The sequence below is a fragment of the Anas acuta genome, chromosome 11 (assembly GCF_963932015.1).
Source record: "Anas acuta chromosome 11, bAnaAcu1.1, whole genome shotgun sequence".
NCBI classification, from domain to species: Eukaryota; Metazoa; Chordata; class Aves; order Anseriformes; family Anatidae; genus Anas; species Anas acuta.
The window spans coordinates 13,290,289-13,311,765 of NC_088989.1; the positions used below are offsets into that span (position 1 = coordinate 13,290,289).

Below are 21,477 nucleotides of genomic sequence, written 5' to 3' on the forward strand. Positions count from 1 at the left end.
TACAGCAATGATTAAAAATACACGTCACTCAATTTGAAATGCATGCCTAAAGCAATTAAAGAGAAAAGGAGTGTGATCTTCCAGCAACAGCTTTGAGCAGAAAACAGTTCCTTACAAGAGATGCACTGAATTTTAATCAAATCAAAAGCAATAGTAGTAACAAAGCAAACTTCCTCTTTCAACTCAAAAAAAAAGATTGTGGCAATGAGTTTGACACACAAACACTTCGGTTTTTAGACTTCTATTAGAATAGCTACAAAGACCATTCTATTGCACTGAAGGTTTAAAAAAGGCACAGGAAAAGTTATGTTTAATGCATTAATACAGCCATTTCTCCATTCCTGATAGATGTTTATGTCAAAATACTATATTTATTTTTCTATTTTTACTCTCTCCAATCCAAACAAAAACCCAAACTTATCTACGTTGTTCTATTTTTCTATATTCATTAATACTAGAAGTAAGAACAGAGGAAGAAAGAAAAACATTGAATATCACCATCCACAGCTGGAATGGAGTCATTCCAGGGTGAAAGCCATGATCTTGGAAATAAGGCTACTTATTTTTCAAAATTACTCTTAAAACCATAACTCCAAGAAGTCAGACTTAGAACAGTCTCTCTTGTAATTGTATTTCTTCATGTTGTATGATACACTATTTCATACTCCAGTTTTCTTTGTACTGCAGTCACTGACCTCTTATTTTGAAATTTTGAAAAACACAAGTTTTTCAGTTTATAATTTTTTCTCCAAATCCCCTATTCCCATACGGTGCAATGCTCCGAATTCTTTCAAATTTATAAATGACCACTTCCTTCATTGTAATAGTTTAAAACCTTAACCAAAAAAAAAAAAGTAAGAACTAATCTTAATTTAGAGTTTCCCTGGCATCAGAGACAACAAACCATGGCAACACGTGTACAGAGCAACTTGAAGCTCAAATAGGAAACAAGCACTTACCTTCAAGATTTCTCCATCCGCATACAGAACATACATGGTCACTTCAATGTTCTTCTGCACACTTTTTCCACCTCTTTCAAAGTCTCCCTTTTCTAATGTCAGGTATAAGTCATTGCGTATGTCACCTACAGCAAAAGACAGAAGCAAGTGCTTAAATTCACTATGGATGACTCAATGCCTATGTGAAACTTATTTTGATTCTGCAAACCGTTTTCTGTGTTCTGCAAGACTATGACTGATGCCCAAATCATTCCAAGCAGCAAGTTAATTGTTAATAAAGATGAACATTTTAACATCAATGCATAAAATCAGACCATTGTTAGTAATGCCTTTATTAAGTGTGAACTCAGAATAAATACTTGCTTTATTGTTTGTGAGCAAAGAGGGGAAAAAACCACTATGAGTTTGCCTAGTTATCTGACCTGCAAGTATCAGGCTTCCTATTTCCAAGATGCTTTAAAATGAATGAATATTTTTGTGGTGATCAGCAGAAAATTAAGTTCATTTAGCTCTTCTTATTTTCTATACATATTGAAATTTTCTTTTTATCAAAATGACAAGTAAAAGCAGCCTTCTTGGAAACTCTGTTGTAATTCAGTTGAGATGGATCGAGCAATTATTAAATTATTTCTCTGCCAGATTTCTGGCTAGCGCCTCGTATTCATGTGCGTGAATGTATGAAAGTGGACAGTATGGATAATTGCCAGTTTCTCACTACCTCATTTTCAAGTGCTTTCAGAACAAATGACTATATTTGGAAACACAGATGCTGGCATCTCTCACAGGTCCATATTATCCTGCATTTAAGGAATTCTAGTTCAATTATTATTTTAAGAATCTGGTTTAGGAAGCGCTGCTTTCACAACTACTGAAGTCAATTTTAAAACGTGCACGAAGAGGATAGCAGGTGGCATATATTTCTCCATAAAATTTAGTTATTGTTACCATTTCATGATGGTTCACATCACTTTTTATTTGCCACAAAGAGAAATGTACTAAAGGGCAATGCAAAAAAACATATATATTAAAAAAATTAAATCCTTTCAAGGCAAGTATTTTGTTAAGCAGCCTCAAGAGACTAAACAATGAAGTAATGGAATGGTTATCTAGCAAAGCAGAGACTCCTCCAATGTCTGATTTCTTCAACCTCAGTACTTGGAGAAGCTGATGCAGTTAAATCTGTTTATTAATCAGAAGCACAATGAAATAAGCAGCATATGCTTTCAGGCAGCAAGGGATATCCTTTTGTGTCTGTCAAAGATGTGCTTCAAATTTTTCATGAAGTCTATAACCCCACAGAATTTGTTCCTTATTCTACTGTGGGGACAAACAATGGAAGCTTTCAGTCTTGGCTTTACTGTCATTTTTATTTCTGGAGATAAGTACAACTTTTAAAGCATGGAAAATACAACCCTGTAGCTGACATGCAGTGCTTTCTGCTAGGAATTCTTTATGAATGGGAATCTGTATGCAAAATGTCCTCCTTTTTCCGTCAACGTTGGATCTCACTGTGGATTCACACAGAGCTGACTGCTTGAAATGCCTCACAGCTAGAGGTATGAAAACGCTGTGGTTCATTAACAGGAAAAAGATGACAGCAAGAGGCTCATGACAGCCCTCAAATATTTGATCTGTTTTTTTTTTCTCTTCAAGGAATAGCCATCAAATGCAACACTCCGCAGAGAAAATTACCTGTGCATTTTTCTTGCTGTTCAAAATACAGATACACTACCTATATGTCGACTACAGGAATATCAAGGAAATATAAAAGTCCTAGTAAAAGACAGTCTGAGTCAGGGCTTTTGTTTTGAATCTCCTCTTGATTAACAGACTCCAGGCCTTTTTTCGTAGCAGTGTGCACAATGAGGAAAAAATTCAATTTATATGCTATAATTCTTAATAGAAATTAATTGTACTCACTACAATTAGCATTTTGGAGATTCCTATTTATAACCTCTTCTCTGGAAGACAGTCTGGCTATACAAAGTCCAATGTCAGATTGCAAATCATTTTCCAGCCTAAATTAAATGCAGCATTTGAAGCATCTTATCTTCCATTAAGCTTAACAGGAGGGATATTACCTCACTAATTGAAAAAAATGCCTGTGGGGTGGGGGCAGAAGAACTAAGATAACAGCGGATTTGCATCAAAATGAAGGAAAAAGGGGGAAAAGTACTTGAGTGAAATGTAATGGTGCATCTTCTTTTATAAAAATAGTTTATAGAATTTTAAAAAAATAAATAAGAGAAGGCCATTATGCATAACGAAAAATAGGAAAGTAAATGTATCTATCTACTGGGTCTATGTATAGACAAAAAGCAGTTGACTCTCAGGTACTTAGCCCATCAGTTCCTTGCAGACCTAGAGTTAAAACAACAAACACTCCAGTTTGATGGTGTATAACAATGAAAATAACCTTCCTGTAAAGAACAATCTCCTTTTCCTAGCACGTTAAAACTACACCTCTTGCTGAGACCTTGCAAGCCATTTTTTTCCTCTGACAGCTACTGTCAAGAAGAGTGTTTTTTTTTTTTTTATTTATTATTATTTTTAGCTCAGATGCATTAAGGGGCTGCTCAGAAAATAGAGCAAATGCTTGAACACAGAGCAGTTTATTAAAATTTTTGAGTATGCAAATTGCAAGGCTAGAGGCAACATTCTGCACAACAGCGTCCAAGCACACGAACAGCTAGCACCGTGCAGCTTGTCTGTGACCAACCAGAACGTGTGAGCAGCAAAATCAACTGATCCTTGTCAGCTTTGCCACCAAATGACAGCTACGTATTCATGTCAAAAATCTTGGCTGATAGAGCTTTTCCCTTACTTAATTCCATCTTAAAAAGGAAAAGAGATAGATAAAGAACTAGTTTAACAAAGCAGACACTTTGTACCCTTTGTGTAGCAAACTACTGTACAAGCAGTCCTGGCTCCGAAGGGACAATAACACTTCTCTTGCGTTTTGAGAGGAAAACCAGTGCAGTGTAGCAGGCTGGATCACGCAGGCCCCTCGCATCTTTACAAGGAGTGCAGTGCAGATTATAGAACTGGGTAAGCTTTGGCCTCCTTTCATTAGTACAGGAGAAAAAAGTGCTAGAAGGCTAGTGGGCCAATAGTACTTAGATAAAAATAGCACTTTTACATAAGCAGTTCCTGAGATTCATTCTTTATGAAACATCCTGAGATATAGTGTTTCTTACAATAGAAAAATAATTATTTTGTGATGTATGCAGCTCTCCACTTAACCTCACTCTTTTTTTTGGTCAAATATACAAATTTACTTTAAATTACAAGTCATAATTTATATTGTTGGGCATTTTGTTTATAATGAAGTGAAATCCTATCACCTAAAACTATTTTAATGGTAATGGGGAAAAAAAGTGGAAAAGAATATGCAAGTCACATATTGATTTTGTGTTTACAATATAAAGAAATGCCCTCAAAGACTTCCAAATACTTATTTTAAGGACTTAGTAACATTAAATAGTCCAGTAGACAATAATTGACTAGTATCTATTAGAATAAGTAGTTTATATGCTGGTAAGACTTGCAGGCTTTCCACCACAAGACTAGCCAATTATTTGAATTGCAAAGTATTAACAATTTGCAGAAACAGTCTGGATTTAATCTAACATTTTTTATTTTTTTTATTTTATTTTAAAAGGAATCCTAAGTTTTTGTACACTGACAGGAATGGACTCTGCTGAAAAAAGGTTACACCAGAAGTTCATACTGGCAAACAGATCTCAAACATCTTAATTCTAGCAAATTCGTTTTTTAAGAGGTCCAAAGCTGAAACTCTTCTCATCTCTCTAACATCACTGGGGTTAGATTTTTTTTGAAAACACTGGCATTTTACTGAAGAATGCCAGCTCTTAGAGAGCAAACGGGCAAGAAATGATTTCTGAAGAAAAAAGATATCACACATTTATATCCTATAAATGACCATCTTCACAAGACCTTGCTGACTTGCTCAGCATCACCTTGCTGACTTCAGTGCAGTTACAGCGACGTAAGCCCAAGAGTTTGCCTCTGTAAGATAGGGGCCTGTGAGTAAGTAAAATCTTTGAAACAAACTAAAGCACAGAATACTGATATAGCTCTTTACAAGGGTAACTGATCTTCTTCCTGGGCAAGAGTACCAACTGTTCCCTGGCTGGACAGCTCTGTTCTGCAGTAGCTGTGAGGCCACTACACCAGAGCAGGGTGCCAGGAACTGGCATCTGACCTTGGCAGCCCATTACACCCTCATGCTAAGTAATAACTTCCTCCAAATTACTGAAGTGCTGTAATTTCAACACAAACAAGGTTAACAGAATGGACCCACAATCAGCTTTGTGATCATGTTGCTTTTTGAAAAACAAACTGAAAAATATAAAGAAAGAAAAATCAACAAAGTGTGCTGCCTGGAAAGTGCCTCAAATGCCTCCTGGCTGACTGTTGTGATCTTGCTCTCAGTCATTTCTGAAGACTTTTAAGAGTGCCAGGCCTCATGCTGCACGATGTTCCCTTCCTTGAACAATGAAGTCATCTTGACACTGGTGTAAAAAAATCTACTGAACTGCATGCTGAATTACTGCTCGCCTGCTAAAATGAAGAGGCCTGATAGTCAGATAGTCTCTTGGAATCCCTTTAGATCCATTTCAACAGTTTATTTCTCTGCCCTTTCGCAAGTCACCAAGTTTTTTTCAAAGCCTGTATTCTTGAAATAGTTATGGCATGCAACTATTCACCATCACTGTGAGTAATTTTGCATCAGGAACGGGACACAGTTTTTATCTACTGCTTACATACCAAATTATTTTTTTCCCTTTTATAAAAAGAACATCACACAAGTTTAACTCTGTGCGATCCTCTAGCTTTTGGTGAACAAAATGCTCAAAGTGCTTCAATTCTTGTAATAAAGAAGAATGAGGAAAAGGAACAAGCAATACTTACTAGATTATTTGCTATCCATTGTTGGACTTCTATGCATGGAAAAGAATTAATACAATGCTCTTTTTAAATTCAATGATTTCCCCAAAACAGTTTCCTGCCAGTAGATTTAGGTTGAATTTTTAATATATTTTGTCTTATCTCCTCCAGCTTAGTATTTTTATTTTTCTGAAAGTTTATTAATGACAAACATTTTTTATTCTCCTTGTAAATATTTTTGTCAATAATTATCATATAATTGTATGTTCTAGTCTCATCAATTTTGTCGTCCTGAATATTCTGAAAATATCTGATGAATTCTGCCATGTCCAATTCTTAATGTATTTTTATTTTTGCCATGATGGTGATCTCTGAAAGAACAGATGCTGAGATATTTCTCACCTTTGCTGCTGGTTCATAAGCCATATCTACTAAATTGGTCTGAAACGCTGTGATGTGAAGAGACTGGTAAGACGAATCTATGCCCCTCTGTTACCAAAGTTTCTCTATAATGTTATGAATTATTACCTTTATCAATCCCCAACATTCCATGAAAGATATGAAAATGGAAAAAGCAAGCAATAAGCAGACATTACACAGAAAAGCAGAAACTTACACCCAACTATCTTCATCTCTGCATCAGAAAGAAAGGGGAGAGAATAAAAGGAAAGGAAAGAGAGAGAAGCCAGGAAATTAAGACAAGGAAAGAGAAAAAAAAGAGAAAGAAACATCACTTACAAGTAGAAGATGAAGCATGCACTTTTCATCAGAGGATCAAAGTAAAAGACAGAATACTTATCAGCACATGGGGAAGGGAAGGGATGTCCTTTGGGGAACTGACAAACGCCATGCCTATGCAATAGATTTCTGATCAGCAAGTTCTGTATACAAATAAAGTTGCAATCCAAAAGGCAAGCAGCACATGCCTCATTGCTTTTATCTCTGGGGAAAGGTAAAATTGTCAGGATCAGATGGACGCTCTTAAACCCAATAGCAATTTAGAAAGAAAAACAAACAAAAAAAACAACAAAAACCCACCACCTCTTTGCGAGGCTGGTTTGACTGAATCCCTTCCAATTCGGACAAAAAAACATAGAATTCTTCATGATGCTCTTCTCAGGTCACAATACAATAGGAAACAAAGAACATTTTATGCTTTGAAATGAAGACAGGCACGGTTATTTGAAAGGATATTTACATTTTTCTTCATAACCATGCACATATAAGCACATAAAGACCAGTTTAGCTTTATTACTTAATGATGACCACTTGTGTTGGTCTTAATTGAGTGAGGGAAAAGTGCACTTGACATAGGAACTAGGGCTACTAGGTAGGGTAGAAACCATAATAGGGTAGAATTGTGTGGTAATACACAGCTACAGAATTGTAATGGTTAATCTGTCTATGCTTGAAATGAATTCCTGTTAAAAAAGAAAATGAAGATGTTAAAACCTATGACCAAGAAGATTCATTTGAAATGTTAGAGCTATTTGCTTTTTTAAATATAGATTTCTTGGTTCAGCAGGATGATCACTGCATATTTTAACAATACTAGATGACATAGCCTTTATCAATTAATTCATCAAAATATTTTTTAAAATCACACTGTCTCAAAAAAGCAGCATCCACTTGCAAAATACAAGCCATGAACTTTTTATGTTCTTCTCAGAGGGGAAACCCTATCTTTCATGAGAAAGAAACAGTTCTGAAGCAAAGCGAGGAAAAGGTAGATTGACAAAGACAATTAAAGAAGCAAGCATGGTTGAGAACTGCTAAAAGTACATGACAGATTTTTTTGTTTGTTTTGTAAATGACATCTTTTCTAATTCCAGACAATACTAGTACAGCCAGTCTGATTCTGGTTGTAATAACATGAGTGCAAAGTACATTGATGGCCACTCCTTATTGATGTAGCTTTGCTAATCCACCTGAAAAAGTTACTCTATCCAAATGCTCTGTCCTAGCCATAATGTAAACTCAAACCACAGCTTGATCTAATGCTTCTTAAAAAAAAAAAAAAAAAAAAAAAAAGTAACAGACAAATATCTGCTGTCGCCTGAATACTGTCAAGCATTTTCATTTCCAAAAACCCCTCAGAATTAGAATGAACAATGTTCACTGCATCAGTGCAGTTGCATTACATTTTGATCCTCCTAATTTTTCAGGTGAAGAATATACAGAATGACAAAAATTTTTGTTCAGAGCACCATTCATGACTATTTCATTCTTTGCATCTCATCTCTACTCTGGCAACTTCCTAATATATCACTATAGTGAAAGGCCGTTCACACTTCCATGGCTGCATTTGCTTACTCACCTGGTACTCAAGGACGTTTACAAACTGCTTTTCTCCACAAATTTGAGCCTTTTTTATTTTTGAATAGAAATGCCTATAGCTTGGCAGCTAAACTTTATATAGGCAGACCTCTTGTGCCTCCCTTGGAATGGAGGAGAATTTCTTGCTGTTCACCACCTTCAGAGGGGTTGTAATCATTTAACAGTAGAATGGTGGTCCTTTCACATATCCATTGTATCAATCAATAACTTCAGCAGATCAATATATCTCTGTATTAACCCAATTCCAAATATATTATCATCTTAAAATCCCTGTGTTCTCCAGTAATTGTGGTTCCCATAAAAAAAAAGACATTAATTAGCAACAACGACTTAGAATATCTTTTGAGGACGACAAGTTGAAAACTTGTATTCCTTGAGAACTTGGCTGACCAGAGCAGGGAAGATCACTACTGTACATGTACAGTGAGCCTTATGATGGGAGCACTGCAGATGTATGCTGTGGAATCTGGTTTTAATTTAGTTAAATGTCCAAGATCTCAAGGCTGAATATCACGAAGATTGTAACAACGTATCTCTGATTTGGTAGACATCCTTTGCATTGAGGCAGTTTTCTATAGAGTTCTTAACTAGAGAAAGTAGGTTTGGAAATTTGAATTAGCTGCAGTGAATAGGGAATCTTTAAAGCTTAGGGTAGGAACACCTTTTGGCTGAAAACTGCTAACCTGCTTATCCAACCCCTGGACAAAAGCATTGCTCAAAACAGTGAAAGCACGGGGAAGACAGTCTCACTACGCCAGGTTGCATAAACAGGCCAGGACCCAGAAAATGACAAAATATGAGGGGGAACACTGAGGTCACAAAGCTATTCTTTAAGCTTGCTAATATTCAGTGGTCTGAAGGTCTTGAGGGACAGTTTTACACATGCAGAAGTGTAGAATAAAGCAATTATTTCAGAAGAATCTGTTTAGTTATACAGGTATTTAAGTGTTGTGTTTGATGTTGACTTTTCTAGGTGTGATCTAGCTTTTCTAGCTGACGTATCTAGCTGTGATCCCAATTACAGCAGATCAACATGCAGTAGCTATGTCTGCGTATCAACATGTGATATTTAATCTTTTCTGTATTTGATTGCTTTTGGTTAAGACTGAAACTGCTATAAGGTCACCAAAAACTAAAATTTGTAATTGGCCACAGTATTGAACTTACACTGATTTAAGGTTATTTCAATACACTGAGCCATAAACTGTACTAGCTCTTAAAGTTACAAACTTTACAAACTAGGTGTTAAAGCCTACAAACAGCTAATGCATCCCGTCCGCAGGGACAGGAAAGACAAGAAAGGTATAGGACCAAGAGATACGTTTATCCCATCCAAACTCCCTGTATAAGCCATGCTGTCTGATGTTAAAATCCTGTGCTCCTGTGGTTTTCAAGTGCATTAGTATAAAACACATACTGTTCTAAACACTTTTATTTTAGTTACTAGAAATTCTTCCAACTTACTCCCTACTTTTATTGTGCTTCCTGAAGAGCCTCCATAATGAGGCTACAACAACTGCTTTTGATACTGATGTGTCACTGCAGTCTTTCCAGTAATAAAATCTGATACATTTCCCATTATGCTTTCATAAAATTTCCTGTGTCTGGAAAGTCATCTTTGGTCTTGGTTATAATGCACGGCAATGATGTAGTATTTCAAATGCTATACATGCAACATAATTAGTAAGCCCATTTGCTACTACGCTGTAAAAATCAAGGCTGTTTAATGCCTGTTTTTATATCTATTGATTGTATGACTGGCTAGATTCCAGTTTCCTCCCTAAATGAACTCTTGACTACACTGGGGCTACCTCTGCTTGTGCCAGAAAGACAACCATCTCAAGCAGCTGCTTCAGAATTAAGGAGCAAACTGAGTACAGCAATGCTTCAGCCAAGGCAGTTCTTGCAGGCACTCGGTGCTCTGTAGGACCAACTGGAAAATCAGACCAGATTTGCAGCCTCACGTACTGTCAACCAATGCAAAAGGATCATACTAACTCCGAAAATCTGTGTGGCAAAGTGGAAACTCTTCTGCCAGACTTTCAATTTTCATGAAGAAGAAAATTCATGCATTTTAAAATAAACATCTCTGTGCTTAGCCTATGTGAGGGATATCAAACTTGGGGAAAAAATAGAGCGAACTTTCAAGATCAACTCCTGTACACATGAATTTATCATCTATTTATAGTGTGTCCATCAATTAAAATGCATTAGCATGCCTCCCTGAATCTGGAATTGGCGTTTATTGATAAGCAAGGCAACTCTTCTATTTTTAACCTTGTTTGAGTGAAGTACCCATACCAGTGACACTTGTTTAGGGGAATCTGAGAAAAACATGATCAATATTTTAAGATTAGAGCTTTTATGTTTACCTGGCATTATGACATCAGGGAAGCCCAGCTTCCTGGTAACAGAAACCCCTCTGTTAAAGATCATGGGGTTTTCCCTTCGAACCTGCTCCATGTCACCACGAAGAAGCTGAAGAGATATTATAAGTCCTGAAAAAAACAATAGATATTCATTTTTTCAGATCTAAGAATTAGATATCTGAACATATAAGGTGTGCAGGTAAAATATTGTTTTGCCCCATGGTTAATTTAATACAAAAACACAAGTAACAGATTTTTTTTTCCTTTGGAGTCATTCAGAAGTGAAATGGAAGAAAAATCTGATTTAAGGTTAAGTCAGGAGCATAGCATATACAACTACAATGTTTTAAAAATCAGAATACTTAATTTCAAAAAGATAACACAAATAAAGCACTTAGCATTATGTCCATTCACTGTATACAGTGCATTACTACACATGCATGAACATCACCTCTATCTGAAACACCACATCATATAATCCTGCGGAACATCCCAAAAGTGTCTTTAATTGCACTTAATACCATTCAAGAAAATTCAAATTTTATCTGTTCTACTTGATTCTTTGCCTACTTCATACAAGAATGCTGATTTTAATGAAATTCAGTACCTCAACATGTCTCACAGAACCAACAGGTCAAACTAACAGAAAAACGGAGTAGGAAATGCTCAGCAGCTAGCTCTTTCAGTGTGACCCTTTGTTTGGTATATCAACTGAATAGCTCGACTAGGAGTAATTACATAAGAAAGCAATTGGACTGTGATTAACTAAGTTGCTTTTAATTTATAGTATACTACATCCCTAAAAGAAGGATAACGTCCTAGTGAAGTTAGAAAATAAAACATTAAGATACCAGAAAATACCAGCAGTAAGACCAACCATGCAGGCTTAGTCTCATCTACTGAGCAAGCATTACCCGCCTCACAAAGCAACATGAATTACATTCACATTGTCTTTTTTCCACAACCTTTATTTCATTCAACGAATGATAGTCAGTCAATAGTTCTTTCTGTCCTCTCTGCTCACTGAATGGAACACCACATACCAAACACTGCCTTCTGTCCATAATCTTGTACAAAGTTCTGAAGCTCTGCTACTTCCTAAGCTCAATATCGTTTCACTTTGCAAACAACATTTAGTCATTTTGTTAGACAAGTTTTTAGGGAAATGAAACCAGTAATATCCAGTTCACACCCAACACCTCCAGTAATTAATAAACAGTACCAGAATTAATCTATTACCTGTATTACCTAGTCTATTACCAGACTTGTAATAGAACTTGTAATGCAATTTTCCAGCATGGTATCGACAGACAGTACTTCTGTGATGCCCCCCATACTTTACACTCCAACAAACTTCTGCATAGCTGCTTCTTCTCCCCATGAGGTTTATTATCTACTGTCCAGCCATCTTTTCCTATCCAGCCTAGCCTCTCATTTTTTTCTATTCTCTGTAGCAGATCTGAAAGACTAATCGTATGCAAGAGCTGGAGAGGTAGGGGGAGGAACAACCAGGGAGCTTTTCTCATCACAAATGTGATCTGAACATTTTCTCATTGTAAGAGCTAGTTTGAGAGGTCCAAATTGCATTACTTATGCTAAAATCATGTCAGCCTGTAAAATTATCCTGCCCATTAGGGCAATATTGCTGCTGTTTCAAGCTCCTGCTCTAGAGATGTACTAGATCTTAGTGACCTTAGTTATTATTTTAAAAAGTTGAACACAAAATCTATTTCCCTTTCTTTCTGCACTTCAGAAAAGCTCATGCCTGAAAAAAAAAAAAAGTTTTAGGCAGACATTTGGCAGTGGAAATATATGCAAACAGTTCAAGTTTTCCAAGTTGTTAACAATTCAGAATAATGCTTTAACAATAAATGGAAGATGACCTTAGCTGTTATAATGAGGAAGAGCAGGGAAGGAGACTAGGAGACTAGCTTTGGATACAATAATTTCCAAACTTCAAAACTGTTTTATTTGCTTACTGTTGTGCTTAATATCTTCGGTGGGACTGTGAACAGCATATTATGCTACAATAACTGAATATGCAAACAGGTGAAATTAAGACAATACTAGTATTTGGACATCTGTATGTCTTTCTGAATCATACACTCACTTAATACTCAATGCAAAGCTACCTGTAGCTAAGCAGAAGGGTTTCTTTGCTGGTTTCATTTGGAATGGAGTAGCAATGACATACCTAAATTAGCAAACTACAAGAATCATTAAATGAGGTAGCAAGGTAAGAAAAAAGAAAGAAGATTTACTTTCCATATTTATTTGTCATTCACCAGGAAAATAAAAATTAATTTGAAAGGTGGCAAAAACTCCTAGGAAAATTACTCTCCTCACCTATTTAATGGAACATTTAGTATTAAAACTATCACAGAAAGACTTCTTGGTAATTAACCTGTAGGTATGAAAGCACCATTTATTTTGTGTCAGTCAGAATTTTCTGGACAGTCAGATAAGACTAAGATCTTAGACTAATTTAACATCTGGTTTTACTTCTCTTGACAAGGACACACAGTATCCTCGGGTATCCTGGTCTAGTGTGGGGTGTCTCTGCCCATGGCAGGGGGGTTGGAATTTGATTATCTTTAAGGTCTCTTCCAACTCAAACCGTTCTATGAATCTATGAGAGCAAGTGTTACATATGTCTGATAGCTGGAAGTTTCGAGGGAATCACAGGAAGAAAGGATGATCCCTGTTTAACTCAGGGAAATTCCAATGAGTACATTTAAATCCTTTACCTCCTGTGTAGCCAAGTCTGGTCACATTAATGTGTGTCAGTGTCACAAAGAAACATTTAAAGGAGTTCTGTCAATACTGATAGCCCCTGATGTTGTATCCTCCAATAGGCTAACAGTTTTCACAAGCACAGATACGCACAGATACACAGTAAATGTAATAGCCCATAAGCTAATACTACGGCAAACCTCTTATCTCTCTCCACCGCTGAGATCTTCTGAGATAAAATTACACTACAGATATAAAGGTGAAGGAAATTTAGAACAATGAATTCACATTATTATTATTATTGTCAACTGTATCTGAAAAGGGAAGATATCAAGCAGGTTTTTAATCCCTGGTTAAACTGGCAAATGCAATACAGTTTACACCTGTAAACTGAAGACAATTTAATTTTACCTAAATTACACTTAAGTCATCACAAGTAAGTACAGAAATGTAGCTATGCATAATTTCACATCTCACTGAATTACTCTACTGTAATTAATTAGTAGCCTCCTAAAGGAAACCTGTAGCTGTACTTAAGACAAAAGCATACAAGTAAATATTTACCATAGTTTGAGCTGGGTGCTGTGTATTTGGTGCTGGACTTGCGAATAATATTTTCGTGGATCTGACACCACTCATTTTCATTGTTACACCTAAAATAAAAGAACACTATTTCAAGTTAAAGAATACTATTTCAAGTTAAAGAACACTATTTCAAGTTAAAAGCTTTCTGGTAAACCATCTTATGATGAGAAAGTCAGCATTACTGTAGAAATAACATGAAAGCTTTTGTGGGGTTTTGATGAACAAGAAAAACTCTTTTATTTAAAAATGGAGGAAACAAAACATTCCCATATAATTATCTCCTTTTCTCCTTTTTATGGACACTTTGGAGTCTGTGGTGACTTTTCTATCATTAAAGCAATTGTTTCACTTTTCATAGTATGAAAAAAATGGGGAAAGATTTATACATCTTTAGCTGAATTATCCGTACATAGAAATTAATTTCAAGCTGAAAGTAACTTGCCATATATGCATATATATATACATATATATATTGTTAAGCACAAAAAGAAGCTGGATTCAAGAAATAAAAAGTAGAATTTTTAAGATTAAAAAAAAAAAAGGTATTTAAATATCTCAGACATTGACACCATGTCTTTTGCTTACCTACATACTTTATAGAATGCCTTAAAAATGATGTAGCCCCCAAACTGTAGGAAAAGGATATGTACACTTCTGTTTGTATTTTATCTTGTGAAATAGGTTTTCACAATTGTGTTTCACTATTGTTTACTTATCTATATGCAACTTTAATAAGCATTTGTAAATACTATTTCCATTTTCAGTTACACCTCTAAGTCCTTGATACAAATTACAATATAACTGTCTGTCAACAGATCTATCATATTTCAATATTTTTATTCAATTTATTCAAATTATTCAATATTTTTTTCACCAGGAAAATTCAATTGCTAATACTAGTTCCAATAATACACTGCAATTTGTGTAGATTATAACATTGTTCTAACAATATTCATGCAAAATAGCTGGCTGCACTGCACTTGATTAAGCAATCAAATCCCAAACAGCTGGATGTACATCTACCAAATCCACCACTTAATGGCAGAGTCTATAAACTAAATTGTTCTAAATATTTCCTAATTCTGTCTTTCCTGATAGGCCACGCAATTAAAGGCTTATCTTTTTGAACAGAAAGGAAGAGAGGAACAACAGCAGGTGGGGAAATTGACAATCTCAGCAGAGGAAACGTGGCACCCTGACCCCACTCCTCCCACAGCTGCCATAGGAGGATGTTCAGCACATTGTCCACCCGGATAAGTCAATTGGAAAGATGCTCTGGGTTGCTTTACAGACTGAAATGGATTACTGCCTTTGGGGATATGGGACTCATCATGGGATGCTGGGGAAGAGGATATTGGGATTGGTCAAGACATGAATTGCAGGGAAACAGTGGGTCAAGGGGATAAAAAGGCTCAGTCATATATAATCAGGCTGCTGTCAGGATGTTTACGATACATTCACAACTATATTTTTTTGCATATTTACTGTATTTTGTAAATACCGGTATGTTGTGTAAACATCCATTTAACTAGTATTTTGCTTATGTGTTTCCACTGTCTTTTAGGAGAAGACATTACTTGGCAGTCAGTCTGGATCCAGAAACTTGTGCTCAGTTTGCTGTTCCCTAATGGAAAAAAGGTCTGTGAGCACCTGTTATATGAGCAGAGGCTGGGGAAACTGGGATTTTTGAGCCTGAAGAAGACAAGGCCAGAGGGAGAACAATAACAGCAGCTTTCTAATACCTACTAAAAGTTATTAAGACAACGGAGCCAGCCAGGTTCTTCTTGGTGAGATGCTGTAAAGCAACAGGCATAAACACAAGTAACAAAAGTTCAGACTGGATATCAGGAAAGGCTTCTCCAAGAGGACAGTCAAGCATTATTGGAACAGGTTGCCCAGAAAGGCTACGTACTCGTCATCCTTAGAGGTTATGCAGAAGTGACTGGATAAAGCAACGTGGTCTGCTCTCAGCAACCTTTTCTGGTCTCACAGCTGCCTCTGCTCTGAGCAAGAGCTCAGACCAGAGAGGTCCCTCTCAACCAGAATGCCAACTCTTATTTATCTGAACATTAAAGTCAAATGGCTGTATTTGCACTAGCAATGAGCAAAGCTGTATAACCCATCTGCTAGGCTTGAACAGAATAGCAGGAAAAAAGTGCCATCAGTGCTATAGCTTGTTACCACATAATGAAGAGAGAAACTATAAATTTTATAAAGTACTTGATACTAGTGTAAGCACAGCTGTAATGACAATTTTACAAGTCTAACAATCTGATTGAAAAACAAAAATGGAATCTCTACCACAAACAGTTCTATTGCTAAAAAAACAAAAACAGGTGATCATGTCTAATTGCCATTTAGATTCAATCATTGCTCAGATTATCTAAAGCACAAATTAAAAGTTCCCTACAAAGTCAGCAATTTTTAACTCAGCAACGATAGTGATTCTTATTTCTCCTAAAATGTTAACAAATTAAACAATTAAATTAAATTTATTTCCTGCTGATTTTTACCTTAAAACAACTAATCAAAAAAAAAAAAAAACCACACCAAAAAAAACACCAACAAACCAGGTTATAAACTTTCAGCTCCTAAAAAGAAAGGAGTCTTGAGAGAGACGTCATTTTGTAAAACTTGTTCCAAGCATATTAATATTTTTTTTCCTCCTATTGTTTTCCCCCCAGAGTATATAATTCTGGCAAAATTAGGCTATGATTCGTACCAGCTACTACAAAGCCAATAGGGTTTTTTTGGCTCCTGCATTATGGAATTGAAAATCAGTCTGGCAAAAGGAATTAAGACTATCTAAAAGAACTGGTAGCCAGCTAGCAATTTTCTTCAGTATTGCAAAACCAGTTACTGTCAAGAATAATGAGAGAATCCCTGCAGCCTGTTATGGTACATTTACCAATACCCCCAGCAAATGCTGATTATTATAAATACAAAAGGAATAAACAGCTTGGAATAAATTAAGCATGATGTACAAATCGTAATAAAGGAAAAATGGAGAAAAAACTTCAAAATAGAGTTACTTCCTCCCAGTATGCTATCCAAAACTATTTGCTTGACTTAAAATGCTGATCAGATCGTACTCCTCTGTTAAGAAGTGAGGTCAGACTGGGGCTATCCCATGTGAAATCTTAGCTCTACCTATCCCAGCACCCCTCCTTTCATTGCGCTGGCTTTAGGTATCAGACATCTCAGCTGACCGTCAGAACATACGAAGATGAAGAAAAGCTTCCCACAGTGGCACAGGAGATACTGCTTAGGCAGGGTGCCTGTGCCTGGCTGCTTTCTGCAGTCCATTCCCCTCAGGTTTTTGGGTTAGGGATGTGAGAGTGTACATCCCTGACTATTCCTATTCCTCCATTTATAAACCTGCTGTTGATAAAGTTGTTTAACCCACTCTGAACCTGCTAATTCTGCCTGCCTCCACAGCATCCTACGGTAGTAAAATCCAGATCACTACCTGCTTCCTAAAGAAGTACTTTATTCCATCTCTTTTTATGTGATCTCCTCCTGATTTCATTGATTACTCTTAGCTCATGTACTCTTGTATTCAGTGAGCAACAGTTTACCATCCTCCATGAATTTGTAAGACAGTTGCATCCCTTCCTGCTACCCTTTTCCTCCTCTTCAGACCTTTTCAGTCTCATAAAGAAAATACCCTAGGCCATCAAAAATTTTAGTTGTTCTTCTCCATACCTTCTGTAAGTCCTATACTCTTCTGGGAGGGGAGGTCAGATGTTCGTACAGAGCCTGTGATATGGGAGCACTTAGGTAGCCTTTCAGAACATAACAGTATGGCAAATCGAGTACATTTGAACTCCCCAAAACAATCTCTCAAAATCAAATCAAAACAGGGCTAACACATTAATGGACCATACAAAAAAAGGCTTTCAATTATTGTGCTGTTCTATGCGAACTCAGAACTTTAACCAATATTCAGCTTACTCATCAGGAAAAAATTATCTTCACATTCTTTATTCCTCTTCTCTTGCCAAGACATTTGAAATAATTTTTCCTTTTGCAAATAATATTTTCCTTAAAGTAAAAATGAAAACAACAGGACAAATTTTATTCCATCCGTCACCATCACAGATGAGACTACAGAAAATTTCTAAACTTTGATAACTTTTCAGTTGCTCTGTCAGCCACCAGAGTGCAAGTTAAAATAGATTTCAGCCTCCAATGACTTATGCCTGTAAATTAAGCTGGAACAAAGTTGTCCCAAAATCAATGGAGTGTAAATATAGCTTAAAGCCACTTTTGTACCAACTACTGACGTAAGCTGCACTTTACATCTTGAACACAAAGAATACTCTCCCAAGGTTGAAATGCTGGCCTGAAAACACTTTCCAGTAATGCATTTTATTGTGTTTTGTTATCATTTTACTTGTCTAAATACCAAATACATTACCAAATGTATTTCTGGTTTCATTAAGAACTTCCTCCTAAGCCATCCATTACCTCTTCAGGTTGGCTGGTTCTACAGTAAATTCACCATTTGGAATGTTTGCCATACTACTTCAGACCCTGATGTCAAACAGATGGGGACAGAAATGCAACGTCCAGTTGGGCGAACAGCAACAACTGAATTTCAAAAGGGAAAGGCATTCAGGCAATACATTACATTAAGAGGAAAGAATTTTAAGACCTCGTGCTGGAGAAGGAAGAAAAAACACAAAGGATTGAGAAAAAATAGGACAAAAACAAAATTGAAAAAGATAATGTGACAGAGAAATATATGAAGATTTCCATTTCTATGGAAATGGAAAAATCAACACAAAGAGTAAGGAGCAGTAAGCAAAAAACTGCACTAAAGATAAAAATTCATATAAAAGTATGAAATCAAATTTTCAAAAAAAAAATACATGGATTGAGATTTTACTTTCCATCTCACTTTTAAATGCATATTATTAAAAAGAACTATAAAAGTAAACCTTCATGCTTCTACATAATGAGCTTATATCTAGAGCTGTGGTACTATATCCTCTTAGTAAGATTATAACATGACTGCAGGATTAACCAACAGGAGAATCTGGATTGTGAGCAGAAAGACTTTTTCAGACATAAATCTTTAACAATAGCAAAGCAGACTGGTGAAATAAATTGATTTTTTTGTAAGTGTTCTCTCTTGTGGATCCAGCAATAGTCTCAATTGAAATGCCACGTATTTGTTTCATCGTCTGTTAGGTTTTCAGTGTCTCAACTTTTTTCCAGCTTCTCCCAATAAAAAGGCTTTTCTGGATATAAGCTTTAGCCAGATAGTGCAAAAAGAATGCTTCTTATTGCTCCTTCAAAAATACAAACACACTTCCCTCCTTATTTCATCTTTATGATGTTTTTGGATTGGCTTGAGCCATTTTAACAATAGTAAGAGTAAGAGCAGCAGGTAAGAAAATTAGTTCAGTGTTGCTTAAGCATTCATGTCCAATTTCAAATTTACAAAACAAAAATGCTATTTCAGTATTTGTCTACAAAGCAAGAAAAGTTAGCTTAACCAGATGAACGTGCAAAGAGAAGATGTAAGCAGATAGACCTGTGAAAATATTCTGTCATGGAAGATCAACAGCTATTAAAGCTGCAAAAGGGATAAACTGGCACCCCTTAGATGTGTATTTTCAGTGTATTTTCCCTTCTGAGCATTTATGTTGCAAGTTTACAGAGAACACTCCAATCAGCAGTGCCATAAAAGAATGAGGTACAACACTCAAGCAAAAGATAATGGTGATAAAAATTAAAAGTGTCTGATTATAGAGTTGAATACTGTTACTTGCTCTACATCCTCTCTGAGAAGACAATAATGGCTGTGTGTGGATGTTAAAAACAAAGGGTTTTGGGAAGCAGAAGCAAAGAACAACAGATGGTATAAACCTACTTAAGCATTTAGGCAGATACAGCTGGTATTTCGGATGGTCTGCAGGGAATCCATATTAGCAGCACACTTCAGATTAGGAGAAAGAAGAGGGAAGCTCTCTATCCTGTGTTTTTTTCTTGATAATAGTACTGGAACTTTGGATTGCTCTAAGAGGCTGCATGAATTGATGATTTGTCACTGACAAATGGACTACTCCAGTATTTTAGAGGTTTTTCTCTTATTTTTCAGCAAATAAGAAACTAAGGATGCATTAAAAAGGCATCAAAGCAGAAATTATATTCAGAATGTTCCATTATGGTAAACACATTCAAAATGTAGCAGTTGCAATACATTAGCGTATCTCTACAAAGCCAACATTATCAAATATCATAACCAAAGACCATTGGTTTGAGATAAGCTGAAAATGAATGGTTACAAAATGCCAAGATTATTGGCTTCACATGACATCCTGGTCTCCAAATCGGAGAGAGATGGATTTGGTGGGTGGATCATTCAGTGGGTAAGGAGTTGGCTTGAAGGTGTCAATGGCTCTGTGTCCAGGTGGGGGCTGATGAGTGGTGTCCCTCAGGGGTCTGTCCTGGGGCCGGTGCTGTTTAATACCTTTACCAATGACATGGACAGTGGGATTGAATGCACGCTCAGCATGTTTGCAGCTGGCACCAAGCCGAGTGGTGTGGTTGATACACCAGAAGGAAGGGATGACATCCAAAGGGACCGGGACAAGCTTGAGAAGTGGGCCCGCATGAACCTAATGAGGTTCAACAAGGACAAGCAGAGAGAGCTGCATCTGGGACGGGTCAATCCCAGACAGGACAGACTGGGAGAAGAACCCATTGAGAGCAGCCCTGCAGAGAAGGACTTGGGGGTTCTGGTGGATGAGAAGCTGGACATGAGCCAGCAGTGAGCACTTGAAGCCCAGAAGGGCAACTGCATCCCGGGCTGTGTCACAAGGAGTGGCCAGCAGGGGAGGGAGGTGATTGTCCCCCTCTGCTCTGCCCTCCTGAGGCCCCACCTGCAGTGCTGCGTCCAGGCCTGGGGCCCCCAGCACGAGAAGGATGTGGGGCTGTTAGAGCGGGTCCAGAGGAGGGCCACAAAGGTGACCAGAGGCTGGATCAGCTCTCCTGTGAAGAAAGGCTGAGAGAGCCGGGGATGTTCAGTCTGAAGAAGAGGAGCCTCCGGGGTGACCTCATTGCCGCCTTTCAGTACTTGAAGGGGACTGAAAAAAAAGATGGGGAGCAACTCTTTGCTCAGTCAGATAATGACAGGACAAAGGGGAATGGTTTTAAACTGAAAGAGGGGAGATTTAGATTAGAGGATAGGAGGAAATTCTTCCCTCAGAGGGTGGTGAGGCACTGGCACAGGCTGCCCAGAGAAGCTGTGGATGCCCCATCCCGGTTGGTGTTCAAGGCCAGGTTGGATGGGGCTTTGGTCAACCTGGGCTGGTGGGAGGTGTCGCTGCCCATGGCAGGGGGTTGAAACTATATGGTCTTTGAGGTCCCTTGCAATCCAAACCCTTCTATGATTCTTGCTACAGTTTTCATAACTGTTGGCAAAACAAGAACGGAAGAGCTGACTGAGAGACTTTTCTTTGCACATACAGATTTCTAACATATTACGAAATATCCAAGAATCTTTCACTGAACAGTGAAAGCCATTTTATTCATGTATAGTTTCACTTGACTGGCAGATTTTCTGCTGCTGA

General features: G+C 37.1%; 1 protein-coding gene across 20 annotated transcripts in view; it reads right to left on the bottom strand.

Moving 5' to 3' along the window:
* Positions 1–21,477, bottom strand: part of DOCK3 (dedicator of cytokinesis 3) — a 214,339-nt gene that overhangs the window by 75,367 nt on the left and 117,495 nt on the right. For 16 of the 20 annotated variants that reach the window (XR_011100400.1, XM_068694752.1, XM_068694742.1 and 13 more), the window contains 4 exons: positions 13,874–13,962; positions 10,580–10,705; positions 6,487–6,504; positions 960–1,084 (listed from right to left, as the gene is read on the bottom strand). Coding sequence is in view for 19 of the 20 variants with exons in the window: in XM_068694752.1 (XP_068550853.1) it covers positions 960–1,084; positions 6,487–6,504; positions 10,580–10,705; positions 13,874–13,962 (358 nt within the window). In the remaining variant the exon portion in view is untranslated. Of the gene's footprint in view, positions 1–959; positions 1,085–3,678; positions 6,461–6,486; positions 6,505–10,579; positions 10,706–13,873; positions 13,963–21,477 lie in introns of those variants that run through there. The other 4 variants (XM_068694743.1, XM_068694739.1, XM_068694755.1 and 1 more) reach the window with 2 other exon arrangements.